This window comes from Suricata suricatta, chromosome 12, assembly GCF_006229205.1.
Source record: "Suricata suricatta isolate VVHF042 chromosome 12, meerkat_22Aug2017_6uvM2_HiC, whole genome shotgun sequence".
Taxonomy (NCBI): Eukaryota; Metazoa; Chordata; class Mammalia; order Carnivora; family Herpestidae; genus Suricata; species Suricata suricatta.
Genome location: NC_043711.1, coordinates 22,253,964 through 22,270,567, shown reverse-complemented (window position 1 = coordinate 22,270,567; position 16,604 = coordinate 22,253,964). Strand labels below are relative to the sequence as shown.

The window sequence follows — 16,604 nt, the reverse complement described above, 5'->3', positions numbered from 1 at the left end:
CTGCCTGGGCACAGCATGGGAGGCCCGCGTGCCCAGTGCTGGCTGTGCCCTCGGGGCAGGGGGATCGGCTCTGCCATCCTGCCTCTTGAGCACAGCTCCCAGGAGTTGTGGCCAGCCCTTCGGGTCACATGGGACCACAGCAGGTGGGACTGTGACTCAGCACCTTGCCTGAGTGGGGGCACACTGGTCTCCAGAGCAGAGCCCACCCCACCAAGGCCTCTGGTCTGAGTGCACCCGACCTGGTTGTGCAGGGGAGACAAGCCGCCGGTTGGGGTCACTACTTGGGCACTGCAGGCGGGAACTCAATCCGCCAAGACCCATGTGCTGGTTGTTGCCAGCCCCTCCCCCTTCTTCATCACAGTCTGAGCCCTTGTCTGGGCCTGGAAGATTCCCCTGCAGTCCCCGTGGTGTGAGATCAGGGTAGGACCCCCCTCCGAGGGACCCATGATGCTGGGGAAGGCTGGCTGTCTTCCAGCTGGAGGAACCGGGGGTTTTGGGAGGACCTCCTGGCGTGGTCCTGCACTGGCCTGGGGGAGGGGAATGGGTGTACGTGTGGCTGTTTCTCTTACCCCCAGTGCTGTCTGTCTTGGTATCTGTGGTGCAGGGGTGCTTCTACCTCACCCCTGCATTCTCGATTTTTCCCAGTGGTGTCTGGTTCTTGGGTGGATGTTAGCCGTTCTCATGAGGGGGAGCAAAGCAACAACCTTTATCACTGTCTTGGTGATGTCATTTTTAACAAAGCTTTTTAAATGGTTCATGAGCCTTCCTGCACATCAAATGGCTCTTAGAAAACATTTTAATAATTTCCATATAAACAAATCAGAAACATATGGATTAAATCTCCCTTAAAATACACACATGTAATTAAGGGAAGAAGCACTTTTGTGATTTATCAAACCCAACATTTGAAAGACAGGTTGTGACATCGGACAGATCCAAACCCAGCAATCCTGCCCATCCCTACAACAGCAAGCATACTCTGCCAAGCAGGGAACCCCAGTCCACCTCACCAGACCTCTGCCCTTCCCTGGGCTTTTTAGAAGAACCTCCTAGGCGGTAGCAGACAGACTGAATCCTTGGACTGTGCAGCGGTAGCTACAGGTCTCCCTTTCCCGAGGCCTGTTTTCATTTTCAGGGGCTGGACACACGCACCCCCCCTCCCCCCCCGCCCCCCCTCCCCACAGGAGAGCTTTGCAGCCCAGTCTGCTTGACCAGACACCTGCCGGGGAAGTGAAGAAGAAGAAAGGGTAGCCTACGTCATGCCCCTCTCTCACCTCTGCCAGGCAGACCGCCTCCCTCTGCTATCTCCCCCTTTGTATTGTAAGCCAACGGTTGGAGCCTTTGTATTTCTTGGGCCAAAAATGTTTGCAGGGCTGATATGCAAAAGCTACCTAGGTCAGCAGTCCCCCCCGACCCAGCTACCACGGGAACTCAGGTCACTGAAATTATTAGGCTGCGCGTCGTGGAGGAAAGACGGAGGAGGGCCGGCCAGAGAGTGGCCAGAGAGAAGACTCTGGAGAAAGGTCTAGGGTACTATCACTACAGCGGGGCTTTGTGCCCTGGGCAGTGCCCAGGCAGAGTTAGAACTTCAGAGGAAGGCTGGTGATAGACCTAGGACTACGGTTCTCAGCCTGTGCAAAAATTCCTATATCTCAACATGGCCAGGAAGTAACGGAGCCCCAAACAGGGGATCCTGAGGGACCAGGTCCCTACTGTCTCAGCCCAGAGAGGCAGTAGAGGAAGCTGGACTCCTCCTCAGAATATCGAGACCCACCCTGGTATGGGCCTGCCTACCTGTGTGACCTGGAGTAAGTCACGGAGCTTCTCTGACCCTTCGTTTCTTCATTCGAAAAACAGACCCTGCCTCACTACCCTCATGGGGCTGAAGAGAGAGGAAAACAAGGCCAAAGTGCTGAAATAATGCACAAGTTTAAGTGGACCAATTTCTAAAATTTTAATTTTTTTTAATCCAGCCTAAAACAGCAGAAAGAGAAGCTGTGACCTCTGCCTCTCTGCTGCTCGGTCTAAAAATACTCACAAGCTACAGGCTTCACTCCCCCGCTGCCCACCCCGCAGCCAAATCATAGAGTCATTGTATTTAACGTTATCTATGGGCACATGATTAACCCACCACCTTCTCTGTTCCACATTGACCTTCTGGCTTTCCTCTGTCTCAGCGGCAGCACCACTGCATCACGGTGATGGAAAGGAGGAAGGTGTGGGAGCAGATGGGACAAGGAAGGGAAAACTCGCAGAGTGGAGGCCAAAACCCCCAGACAACCCAGCACCATGGAACCGCCCATTTGTGTTCTTCCGAGGCTATGACAGAAAATGTAAGCAGAGGTTTACAGTTCAAATTCTGGTCTATTTCCAGGTCTTGGGTTTCAAGCCCTTGAGAAAAATGGCTCCCAGTCCACCAGTCCAGGCACTGAGGTGGCAACTGGGTCAGAAAGGACACAGTGAAAATGCCTGATTCTAATCCTGCCTCCGCATGAGGTTCATCCTGTCGTAACCATAATCGCCCGCAAGAACTGAAGAAACTCATACGGGCACAATAATAGTAGAGTGTGTTGGCCTTTGTCAAGAACCAGGTTCCCTATCAGGGAGCTGTACCTGTGCCATCTGCCTGCAGCCCCAAGACATGGGTTTTATTCCCCACCCCTCAAAGCAGGTGACAGGAGCCAACATCAGTGGCCAGTCACTTGTCCCCAACCCACATGGGCATCATTCTTGCCATGCCCCCAGTAATCCCATAAGGACAGTATTGTTACTATACTTACTGTCTAGCTAAGGACGCTGAGGATCAGAGGGGAAGAGAAACACCCAAGCTCATGTACCAGACTGGCACCATGCACCAAGCATCCTTCTGAATGGTTAATCTGTGCCACAGCCCGCTGAGGCAGGACACTGGGATTATCATCTCCAAGTTATGTTTGAGGAAAATGAGACACACTTTATGGAGTCACAGAGGCACTGGTTGGGCAAACCAGTGCAGAAGCCTGACCAGGTTGGCTCTGGGTGTGGCTCTGACCCCTGGCCACCTTTCTGCCCCACCGTTTTCAAAGCCTTATTCTCTAGCTTCTAGGAAAGTCTGTGACCCACCCAATGGCCTTTCAAACGGTTTCTTTTCCATCTAAATCAGCCAGGATATGTGTCTGTTGCCTGTAAACACCCTGGGAACACTACCCCCAGGGTTGACGTCTCACAGCCCAGGAAGCATGGGCGCTGGTATCCCTTAGATGATCTCACAACTCTAGAAAACCCAACAAGTACGGAGCATGCTGTTTAGGGCAAAGTGGGGCAGCAGGCTGAACCAGCAGGATGCCCCGCCCTCAGAGAAGCCCAAGTGGAAAAGGAAAAAAAGTACGCAATGCACTCCTGGGACAAAACAATTCTAAAGCAAAGGAATAAACCAAAGTCACATTATAAAAGAGAGAATGAAAGAGGTTTACTGAGCTGGATTTGGGAAGAACATTGCATCAGCAGGAAAGGGGAGGCAGGGATGACAGAAATGGAGTGAAACAAGGTATCATGGAAGAGAAAGAGAAAGGTATACTCCATGAACAGAGGGGCTCTGCCCTGGCAGCACAGAGGGGCAGGTGGGAATCAAAGGGTAGGTTGAGAGTAGAGTATTTTTCATTCACACGCACATATATAAACACACGTACACGAACTATACACATGTACATAGGCACATATGTCGGTATGTGTATATGCACACATGTGCATGTGTGTGCATGTGAATTTTACACCATTTCAGCCCAGAGAGTACTGAAGAAAGAATTCAGTTTTATCTGCATCCACAGTCAGACCATTGGTGGTCCGCAAACAAGCATCCTGCCCCATGCTTGACTCTTACAGGCAGCGGAGTTCCCACGGTTCCAGAGGCAGGGACAGCCAGTCATCAGGGAAGTGTCACAGACCCAAGAGGCACAGGCTGGGGGTGCCAGAGTAGCCACTCAGCCACTCACTTCTCTACTGAAGAAGTTTCATGAAGAGGCTGCTGCTTTGGGCACCACTAGGACCTTAAAACACACTTCTAAAGACTTGGAATGTGACTCTTTGACTTCTCATGTCAGTAGGACAGGTGCCCACATGCCGTGACCTCTGAAGCCCCATTCTCTCGCAGTGCCGACGAGAAAGGCTCGTCAAGCAGGTGCAAATGCTGGCCTGGCTGAACAGCCTGGCTGCAGGCCCGGCCCGGGAGGCGAAACGCAGACTGCAGAAAGCAGGTAGGTTTTACCAGCTGCGCTCGGCTGTGACAAGAAGTTATGCCAAGAGCACAGCACACAGCCGCTCGTGGGCAAGTATCAAACGACCTTGCTCTGTGCCCACTCTGCTACGTCCAAGCTGCCCAGAAAGCATAACCCACATCAGTTTCCTTTCTCGGGGTGAGATTTCTAACCTAGGAATGTCGCAGCCAGCCAGCAACCAAGCTCTGAGCACATGTTCTGCGTACATGTCATAAATAACTAGACCTGAGCTGGCGAGCCCTCTTAACATGAAATGCATTTTTGCAGCTTGAAAAGAAAAAAAGATTGTTTGAGGCTGGTTTGAATTAGGTGGAATGGAGACGGGAATTTTCCTAAAGTCCCTTCCTCTCTCCCTTGGGCAGCTGGCTACTCACTGCTTGGCAGAGATAAGATCCAGCACCTGGCTGACCTCGGTCCATGACCCCACGGCCTCGCTGGGGGACCAGTGAGTTTGGGGAGAGGCAGTAGGCAGGCCCCACAAGGGCTGCTGAGTTTAAATAGTTTAAATACTATTAACTACCTGTATGGCTCAAGCAATCTACTAGGATTCTGCCTAGCAAGCCCCGTAGCCATGATTCTGCAGCCTGTGTGATCAATGGCAGTGCTGGTCCCTGATGTGTTGCGGCCATCAAAAGGTACAATTATGCCTTTAAAGCTCCAGGTGCAATAAAATCTCTATAATGGTGCTAATGGCTCGGGCAACCTTGAAGCAGTTGCCATATTTTAAAATATCGTTCTGAATTGTTTTATGTCTGAAACTGCTCTGTAAAATCTTTTAATTTTTCATCTTCTGTTGAGAAAGGATTTAATACTGAGAGGATGGCTTTCTTCCAGCCACATTGCACAAAAGGAGGTTTCCTTCCTCAGCTAACAGGATCACCCTGGAGGAGTCGCGAAAACCCCTCCGGACGAGGCTGAGCTCAGCCCTCTAAGGAAGCTTGGGTTCTAAGGGATCTGTCGTAAGGAAGAGTCCAAAGTAAAGATTAGGTCACAGGATGTAGTGCCGTCTAGGGGCCATTAGGGAGAGTTCAGACCAGCATCACTCTCTCTAAGAGAGAAAGAAACATGTGGCTGCCCACATGAGCACGTGGTGAGATTCTGCCCCCGGCTGTCAATAACTGTGGCCAACAGGTGACACACACAGTGTTCTAATCTCATTACCTATCCATTCTCCCAAGTACACTGACACCCCCTAGAGGGAGGGGCTCTATCTGGTTCACCATGGGATCCCCAATAAATGTCAGAGCAGTTAATAGATGGGATACTGCCTCCTCTGAATTTTTTTATTTTTTTATTAATAGTTTATTACCAAGTTGGTTTCCATATAACACCCAGTGTTCTTCCCCACAAGTGCCCTCCTCCATGACCATCGCCCCTCCTTCCCTTCCCCCCTCCCTCTTCAGCCCTCAGTTTGTTTTCAGTATTCAAGAGTCTCTCATGATTTGAGTTCCTCTCTCTCCCCAACTCTCTTTCCCCCTTCCCCTCCCCATGGTCCTCCATTAAGTTTCTCCTGTTAGACCTATGAGTGACAACATACGGTATCTGTCCTTCCCTGCCTGACTTATTTCACTTAGCATGACTCTTTGCTATGATTTTTAAGGATGGGTAGTAGGTAAACTGGGAAGGGAGACATTAGGTAGCCCGGCTGCAAAAGACAAGCACAAGAAGAATGTTTCAGGCAGTGAGTTATAAATTATTTAATCACTGAGCAAGCTCCTTATACAGTGATCTAGAATAATTTAAAAATGCTATTTATATTCACGGGATTTCGCAATCACAACACTGAGCACTTTCTGTGAGCAACTCTTGTTGCTAAGGCTGCAGACACAACATTCCCTATCTTCACAATAACCCCCAGAAGGGAGGTGGTGGCCTCGTCCCTATTTTACAGAAAGGGAAAGCAAGGCCTGGGGAGGCAAAATTACCTGCTTAGGATCACAGAGCCGACAAGGGGAAGAGTGGGACTCCAACCCCGAGCCCTTCCTGTGACCACTGCCCTCCGGTATAGGACACTGAAACCGGGTGGGAGGTGGAAGCGGCCCCCAGTGTTTTACAAACGTCGGCGGCAGGCAATGGGGCGGGTTTTTACTATGAAGATACCACGGGTTTCTGACTTACTTTTCCAGGAGGATGGCTCTTTTTTTGGGAACCTGAGGATGAGGAGGCAACATCCTGAAATTAACTGCATTATTATGAGATGGACACAATTTTTTTTTTGAGATGGACACAATTATTATCCACGTCCCTGATATGTGGAAACTAAGATCTAAAGAGACAAGGCTGTGCACCCAAGGCCACAGCCAATAAGAGATGGATGCAGGACCAGCCAGAGGCAGTCTGAGGCCAGACCCCTGTCCCTGGCCGTTATAATCTCAACTTACACAGGCAGATGGGACTCTGGGGGAAAGAAGTCTAGAGTCTATGTGAAGGCTGGACCGGAGAAGATTCTATGTTCAAACCTGAAAACAGGGGCCCCCATTAAGGTCCATCCTGCTTTGTACTCTAGGCAAAGACCACAGCTGATCCTGTCGCAACCCCAAGGGCTTCTGAACCCCTGAGAGCCTTATAAGAAATGGAGGAGAAGAGAGAAAGACTACACCGGGGGGCAGTAAGCCATAGCCTGCAGGTCAAACCCAGCCATATGTTTGTGTAGATAAAAAGTTTTACTGGACCACGGCCAAATCTGCTGATTTATGTACTGTCTACAGCCACTTTGGTGCCGGAACCGCAGAGCTGAGTAGTTGGAACAGAGACTAAGGTCCACAAAGTCCACGTCAGTTACTATCTGGCCCTTCACAGGAAAGCTCTGCCAGCCCCTGGAACCCATGCTAGGTTGTCTGATGCACACACCAGCTGGGGAGACAGCGAGCTGTCTCCAGGTATGACAGGCACACACGCCTCACCTGGCCAGCTCATGCTGACACACCCGGCTCGTAGCTGTGTTAAAACGCAACACCCCAAACCAGCTGGCGCGGTCCCTCACAAGCCCTGCTCTTCGCCCTCCAAAAGGAGCCGCAGCACTGAGCCTTACCTTTGTTGTACATGTTCGTTGGCACTTGGACATCACTCAGACTGATGTTCACAGGCAAATTATTAAAATGGTCATTCGGGGCCAAGATGAATTCCTTCCCCAGCTCCAAAAAATTTCCATCTTTGTCCCTTTCGTTTATCAACACTGCGTTGAAGTATTCATACTGAAAGAGAAAGCCAAAAAGCATTACTTGTGGCTTAGGGCAGAAGGCTGTGAACTCAGACAGACGTGGGCACAGGCTGCGGGCGGTCCCCTGTGTGCACGGACGCTGCTCTGGTCACGCTATCTCTTTTAAGTCTTCCCTACTGTCTATGGCTGCTTTTGCCCAGATGTGACAGCACTATATAAATATTTCCCAATGTCGTTAAATATTCTTAGAAAACCTTACTGCAAGAAACTGCACAGTACTTCTTTATATGACCATAGAGAAAACTGCCCTAAAAATATTTTAGTTCTTTAAAGTTTGAAGATAGACCTTGCCCCTATGCAGCCTACATTTAAATTGAAGGAGACTTGAAGTCCACAAAAAATAGTAAACTTCTAGTTTGTTGGATAGCCATACTTGCTGTGGAAAATAGCAAAACTGGGCAAGGGGCGGGGAGCAGTAGCAGAAGGGCTGTGTGTTTCTCTACGGCGCTCAGGAAAGGTCTCGCTGCAGTGGTGACAGTCATGCAGAGACTGAAGGATGGGAGGATCAAGTTGTGTGGGCATGGGGAGAGGGGTGAAGCACCCCAGGCATGGAGAGATCCCAGGTAACAGCCCTTGGATGGGAGTGTGCTAGCATGTTGTACACATGGCTGTCTCATCATCAACTCAGTCACTGTCACGATCAGCATCAACTAACGTATACAGAATGCTTACTTTGTGCCGGACATTGTTCTAAGTGCTTTTCACAAGCTAACTCCTTCAATTCTCCTAACAACTCTATGAAGCAGACTTTGTGAGTATTCCCACTTCACCAATGAAAAAAACTAAAGTAGAAAGAACTGACATATCCTGTCAGAGATGATACAGCTGATGTGCAGAGCCAGAATTCAAACACAGGCACTCTACTTCCAGAGTCTGTGCTCTTATCTACTGAGCAGTATTCCAAGATGGTAGGTAGGGTGGGAATTAAAACAGAGAATTTTTTTTATTATTTTAAGTTTACATCCAGGTTAGATAGTATCTAGTACAACACTGATTTCAGGAGATTCTTTAATGCCCCTTACCCATTTAGCCCATCTCTCCTCCCACAATCCCTCCCGTAACCCTCTGTTTGTTCTCCATATTTAAGAGTCTCTTATGTCTCATCCCCTTCCTTGTTTGTATATTATTTTTGCTTCCCTTCCCTTATGTTCATCTATTTTGTATCTTAAAATCTTCATATGAGTGAAGTCATATGATATTTATGACAGAGAATTTAAAATAACTATGATTAATGGGGCACCGGAGTGACTCAGTCAGTTAAGCATCTGACTTCAGTTCAGATCATGATCTCATGGTTCATGGGTTCAAGCCCTGCGACAGGCTCTGACAGCTCGAAGCCTTGAGCCTACTTCAGATTCTGTGTCCTCCTCTCTCTCTACCCCTCCCCCATTGTTCGTTCCCCCCCCTCTCAAAAATAAATAGACATTAAAAAAAGACTATGATTAATATGCTAAGGGCACTAATAGAGAATCTAGAAAATAGTTAAGAACAGGTGGATAATATAAGCAGAGAGATGGTATCCTAAAAAGGAATCAAAAAGAAATGCAAGAAATCAAAAAGACTGCAATAGAAATGCGGAATGCCCTTGATGGCTTATTAGCAGACTGGACATAGCCAAGGAGATAATGAGTGAGCCTGAAGACATGTCAAAAGAAACTTCCCAAACAGAAAGGCAAAGAAAAAAAAAGGGGAGTCGGATATTTAAGAACTTTGTTAAAATTACCAAAAGTGTAACAGATATGTAACAGAATACCAGAAGGAAAAGAAAGAGAAAAAGGAACAGAAGAAATATTTAAAATAATAATGGCTAAGAATTTTCCCAAATTAATGGCAAACACCAAACCACATATCCAAGAAGCTCAGCGAACACCAACCACATGAATATAAAAAATTCACACCTAGGTTTATTATACTCAAGTTGCAAAAAACCAAAGACAGAAAGAAAACCTTGAAAATCCAAAGAGAAGGAAAACAAATCTCACCTACAGAAGAAGAAGGACAAGAAATGTATCATATTTCTCTTCAGAGACCATGTAAGCAACAAGAGAGTGGAGTAAAATATGTAGTGTTCAGGGAAAAGGCCAGCCAACCTAGAATTCTGTATCCAGCAAGATTATCTTTCAAAAGTGAAGGAGAAATAATGACCTTTTCAGACAGACAAAATTTGAAGAAACTTTCTGTGAGTAGACTTGTCTTACAAAAAATGTTAAAAGTTCTTTTAAGAAGAAAAATGATATAGGTCAGAAACACTGATCTATATAAAGAAGAGTGTTACAGCAGAAATAAATAAAAGTAAAACAAATACTTCATTTTCTTATTCTTAAATGACCTACCAGATAAGTTTCTTCAAAATAATAAGAGCAACAAATTACTGGGTGATTATGATTTATGGATAAGTGAAATGAATGGCAGCAGTTTTACAGGAACAAAAGCAAAGAACTGGGACTACTGGAGGTCAAAAGCTCCCTGTAGTACCCATGAAGTGATGCAAGGTTACTTGAAAGTGGACTTGAATTAGCTGTAAATGTATATTGCAAAATATAAAGCAACCACTAAAATGATATTCAAAGAAGTATAATTTATATGCTAAGAAAGAAATATTAATTCATATAAGATGCTCACTTAAAGAAGCCCAATTAAACTGAAAACAGGAAATCAACAGGCAAAAAATTAAAGAAGGCAAAAAAGAAAAAAGTAGAAGGCATAAAACAAGATGGAGTGCCTCGGTGGCTCAGTGGGTTAAGCTTTCTACTTCAGCTCAGGTCATGATCTCACCATTCATGAGCTTGAGCCCCGCATGGGTCTCTGTGCTGACAGCTCAGAGCCTGGAGTCTGCTTGGGATTCTCTGTCTCCCTCTCTCTGTCTCTGCACCCACCTGCTCACATGTGTTCTCTTTCTCTCAAAAATAAATAAACATTAAATTGTTTTTTTTTTAAACAGAAAACAAGGGAGGGAGGGAGGGAGGGAGGGAGGAAGGAAGGAAGGAAGGAAGGAAGGAAGGAAGGAAGGAAGGAAGGAAGAAGAAAGAGAGAGGAAGGAAGCAGACAGACAAGACCAACAAATAGAAAACAGTTACAAATATGGTAATATTAACCCAACAATATTGATAATCACATTTAATCAATTTAAATGTGAATGGTCTAAATACACTAATTAAAAAGCAGAAACTGTAAGAGTAGATGAAAAAACAAGATATGCTATCTACAAAAATCCCACCCTATACATAAAGAACAGACAGAGTAGAAGAGACCAAGAAAGATATACCATGCTAACACTTATCCAAAAAAAGCCAGAATAGACATAGTAATTTCAGACAAAGCAATCTTCAAAGCAAGGATATTACCAGGGAAAACGATGGGCATTACATAATGATAAAGGGATCGATTTTCCAAGGAAAAACAACAATTCTTACTATATATGGACCTAACAACAGTGTGTTAAAATATGTGAGGTAAAAACTGATAGAACTACAAAGAGAAATAAATGAATTCACAATGATGTTGAATACTGCAATACCCTCTATCAGTAACGGACCAACCGAGCAAGCAGGAAATTGGTAAGGATATAGTTAAACTGAACAGCCCCATCAAGGAGATCTACTTGACAGGTAAAGAATACTTCATCCAGCAACAATAGATTATACATTCTTCTCAAGCTCACAGGGAACAATCACCAATACAGACCCCATTCTGGGCCATAAAACACACTTTAACAAATTTAAAAGTATTGGAATCACACAGTGGCTGCTTCTATATGATACTGGAATTAAATTAGACATCAATAACAGAAGGATATCTGGACAAATCCCAAAATATTTGGAGATTATAGAATGTACTTCTAAGTAATACAGGGGTCAAAAAAGAAGTTTCAAGAAATTTTAAACTGAGGAAAAATTAAAATACAACTTACTGAATTTGTGAGATACAGTAGGAGCTTAAAAGAAAACTCATAGCATTGAACACATGTGTTAGAAAAGAAAAATAATTATCTAGCCTTTTACCTCAGAAAACTAGAAAAAGACAAGCAAATTAAATCCAAAATAACCAAAAGAAGAAATAATTTTGTTTTATTTGCAGAGCAGAAGTCAATTAAATTGAAAACAGGAAATCAATAGAGAAAATGAATAAAATCAAAGGTTTGTTCTTTGAGAAGATTCCTTATAGTGAAAAGATATAAAGCAGTATCAGGCACGAGAAGAGACTAAAGGGGGCAAAGTTCAAAGGAATCCACGTTCAGGTTTCTAAGCGTTCTCTATGGATGCCATCACATAATATGCACTAATTCTTCCAGTGAGGAGCTGTGACAGGCATCTGAAATGCTGCCCACCACGGAGGCCTGATAAGACTCAGTGCTAAGGACATTTATTGTGGGGTGGTCATGTAGCAACACTACTTACCAACATAACTTCATTGAATTTACAGAACTCTACACCAAACAATTGCAGAGCACACATTCTTTATCAGATCACACACTGGACTACCAAACAAGTCTCAGTAAACTTAAAATGAGTGAAATCCACATATTATGTTTTTTGATAATAATGGGAGAGCTTTGGAAGACAATATATGATAATGATATGAAAAATATCAATGATATCTAAAAAAGCATGGTGTCTAGAAAACTCCAAAGATTTGGGAATTAAAAAGCACAGTACTTCATAATACATGTGTCTAGGAAGAAAATGACATGGGAAAATGGAAAATAGTTTAAAACAAACAATAATGAAAAAATATCAACATTTGCTAAACAGCTAAAACAGTTTAGAGAAAAACTTACAGATTTAAAAAATTATAATATAAAAGAAGAAAATTCTAAGTTTAATAGTCTAAGATATTCCTGTAAAAAGATTAAAAAGAGGAAGAAATGAGACTCAGTGATGAAAGAAGGAATGAGACAAAAGCATAAACCATAAAATGGAAAAAAATAATGAAAAACCACCAGTGATATCAACAGTTAGTTCTTTAAAATGATTAATGAAATTTTAAAACCCTAGCTATACTGATGAAGAAAAATGTAAGAGGTTACAAAACACTAGTATCAGGAATAAAAGAGGAAACATTATAATAGATCCTACAGATAATGAAATAAGGAAATATTACAAATTTATGCAGATATTTGATAACTTGAGTTATGTATCAATTCCTTGAAAAATAGAAACTACTAAAACTGACACAAGAAGAAATATAAAATATAACTGTCTGTATATATACATAAAAATTTTAATTCACAATTACTAACCATGCTAATATAAACAGCTCCAGGTTCAGATGCCTTAAATGATGAATTCTATCATATATGTAAGGAAAAAATAGAAACTATCTGATATACACTAGGAAAATTAGAGGAGGGAATATTTCCCAACTTATTTCATGACGGCAACATAACCCTGACACCAAGTCAGACATGAATATCTGAAAAAACATGTTATGCATCAATGTCTCTCATTATCCTAGATCCAATAATTCTAACACAGCATTGAATCAAAGCCAACTATAATTAACAGGATAATACACAGTGACTAAATTATATTTATCCCAGTAATTTGAGGTTGGCTTATTTGACGCTTGAGTCTGGCGCCTTAGCCCACTCGGCCATCCTGACACCAAGGTTGGCTTATTTGAAAAATCAATCAACACAGTTCACCACATTAACAGAATAAAGAAAAAAACTGCATGACCATATAAATGCAGAAAAAGCATTTGTAAGAATTCAACTTCAGCTCATCATAAAAACTCTTGGGAAATTTGAAATACCATTAAATGTCCTCAACCTAATAAAGAGCATCTTATAAAAAAAACCTACAGCTAACATTATATTTATGATGAAACACTGAATATTTCCCCCCTAAGATCAGGAACAAGGCAAGAATGGGTTACTACTTTGGTGCAACATTGTACTGGTGGTCCTGGCAACTGCAGTATGATGAATGAATGAATGAATGAATGAATGAATGAATGCCATAGGAATTGGAAAGGAAAAACTGTCTTTATTTGTAGACAACATGATTGTCTATGTAGAAAACCCTAAGGAAGCCACATAATCTACTACAACTAGTGAGTTTTAGCAAGGCCGCAGGATACAAAATCAATAGACAAAAATCAATAGTATTTCAATATAGTAACAAAGAACAATTGAAAATTGACATTGAAGGAACAATAACATTTATATTAGCATAAAAAACATAAAATACTTTGACATAAATCTTTTAAATTATGGGTAATACTTGTATACTGAAAGTTACAAAATATTGCTGTGAGAAATTTAAAAAGGTTTGAACAGATGAAAAGAGATGCCTTACGTAAGGATTGGAAAACTTGGTATTAAGATGTTAATTCTTCTTAAATTGATCTAAAAATTCAGTGAAATCACAATAAAAATCTCAGTGGTCTTTTTCTAGGAGTTTCCAGGTTAATTCTAAATTTTATAGAGAAATGAAAGGGATCTAAAATATCAAAAACAATTTTGAAAAAGAAGAAAATCCGAGGAGTCACATTTCCTGATGTTAAGTCTTACTATAAACCTAATTAATCAAAACAGTGTGGCATTGGCAATAGAATAGACAAAGAGATCAATGGAACACAGAGAGTCCAGAAATAAAGCTGTACATATACAGTCAACTGAGTTTCAATAACGGCACCTACATTATTAAATGGGAAAAATATTTAACCAAAGGAAAACATCCTCACCCCTAATTCACAACACACATTATTAATTCAATATGGATGACAGACTTTGATGGAATAGCTAAACCTATAATATTCTTATAAACAAAAAAATGATAAATATCTTTATAGCCTTCGGGTAAGCAATGATTTCTTAGGACATACAAAGCACTTATAAATTTAAAAACTGAGAATTTAGATTTTAAAAATTTCAAAACTTTTGATCATTAAATCCACTATTATTAAAACAAATAGAAAAACCACTGTTGAGGAAACACAATTCATAATACACATCTGACAAACGACTTAGACCAGAATATGTAAAGAACTCCTATAACTCAAACATTGATGAAAATAGAAGGCAAAAGATGTGAATACCTTCCTAAGGAAGGTATCTGAATGACCAATATGCAAGCCAAAGAGTACTCAACATGATCAGTCAATAGGGAAATGCAAAATAAAACACCAACCAGATGCAATTTTGCACCCACTAGATAGCTAACATTAAATTTTCTGAAAACACTAAATGTTCACAAGAATGTGGAGTAAGCAGAAATCCTATGCATTGCTCATGGATATACAAAAACTTTGGAATTACATTTTGCCGTTGCTTGTGAAGTTAAACATGTATCTACCCTATGATCCAATAACTTCACCCCTAGGTATCTACCCGATGGAAACATAGCCAGGAAAATATTGTGTGAATGTTCATGGAAGCCCCATTCACAATAGCCCAAGCCTAGAAGCCAACTGCCCATCAGTAGATGAAAAGATAAACAAATCTGTGATACATTCATATAGCGGATTGTTACTCAGAAACCAACTACTGATACACTCAAAATATGGATGGATTTCGTAAACCTTTTGAGTTTAAGAAGCCAGGAACAAAAATGAACATAGGTACAATCCCATTTACATGAAGTTCTAAACAAGCAAAATTATTATTCAATAGCGAGAGCAATCATGGGCTGTTTGTGGGCAGGAAGGAGGGGAACCACTTCAAAGAGACATAAGAAAACATTGTGGGTTGCTGGGAATGTTCTCTCTCTTGATGAGGTTTGGGTAACTCAGGTGTATTCATTCATCTATCAGTATTCATTGAATTGTATGCCAAAGAACTGTGCATTTTACTACACAGAGTTTGTTTCAATAAAATTTTAAGTCACAAAGACTTTAATTTTTCTTAGTAAATAAAAAACCTTTACAGAACCATAAGCATTAAAAATTGGGGGCTTCCTGTCAGTCAGCTAAGTGTCCAACTTTGGTTCAGGCCATGATCTTTTGATTCATGAATCTGAGCCGCATATCGGGCCCTGTGCCGACAGCTCAGAGCCTGGAGCCTGCTTCCAATTCTGTCTCCATCTCTCTCTGTCCCTCCCCTACTCACGCTCTGTCTTTCCCTCTTTCTCAAAAAATGGATAAACATTTAAAAAAAAAAAAACCTTTACAGAAACAAAACTCAGTTTAACAAGTTCCACCCATGACGATTTTTTAAAACATAATGTACTGTGGTGACACCCAGGAACAAAAGAAATCATACCTTTCTGCTGAAACATGAACCAGGGAACGCCTTACCAGGCAGAAACACTTCGAGTAGCCCATGAATTGCCCACACAAGGGGAGGCCCCTTCTTCTGAAAGGCTCTATTTTGTAGGAAATTTGTCAGTCGGGATTGCTCCCACAGCTCCGTGTTAACTGACGTCTTAACCTTCCACAGACAGAAGTTCTTCGCGTCCTATTACAATGTTTTTAAAAACTCAAGCCTTCAATGCCATTGTTTCATTATAACTGAATGCTACATTAACACACAAAGCCTCCGCCGGCCTGGTGAGGCCAGTGCAATCACAGTTCCTCACAAGGCTATCTGGAGGCAGCTTTAAACTGCCCTTTAAGTGAATAATTCACTCAGACCAGAATGCAAACGAAGGAAGGACTAAAGCACTGGCAGGATTTCATTCAATGGTGCTCATCATTCACCACGGTTGATGGAGTTCGTGCCTCCTCCCCAACTCCATTTGTCCTTCCATATTGATTTTGAAGAAGCTGACTCACTGCAAATAAGAAGAATTTCTTGGCGCTTCGAACTCCTTGCTATACTTATGGGGCTCAGTGGCTTTGTCCTTATTGATCAAGGAAAAGATAATGTTTAGTCCATCTCAGTATTTCCGAATTCCTTTCACCCATGGGGTCAAAGTGAATTAGTTCTTTTGTGAGTAAATCTGATAGCCTACTAAGTGTGATGGGCCACAAAGAACACTAATCCAGGGGACAAAATGCAGCAAAATGTACCAGGGGCAGATTGATGGGTGTGTTATTCCCCAGAACCCAGCGCAGCAGCAGCTCTGAATGCAGGGGTGTCGAAAAGTGATTCACTAAGGCAGGGCTAGTAGGCACACTTTTTTCTGTAAAGGGTCAGGTAGTAAATATTTTAGGCTTTGTCAGCTATGGAGCCTTGACTGCAACTCCTA

General features: G+C 42.7%; 1 protein-coding gene across 1 annotated transcript in view; it reads right to left on the bottom strand.

Moving 5' to 3' along the window:
* Nucleotides 1–16,604, bottom strand: part of CACNA2D3 (calcium voltage-gated channel auxiliary subunit alpha2delta 3) — an 833,443-nt gene that overhangs the window by 497,751 nt on the left and 319,088 nt on the right. The window contains exon 7 of the mRNA XM_029917881.1: nt 7,285–7,447. Coding sequence (XP_029773741.1) covers nt 7,285–7,447 — 163 coding nt within the window. The remainder of the gene's footprint in view (nt 1–7,284; nt 7,448–16,604) is intronic.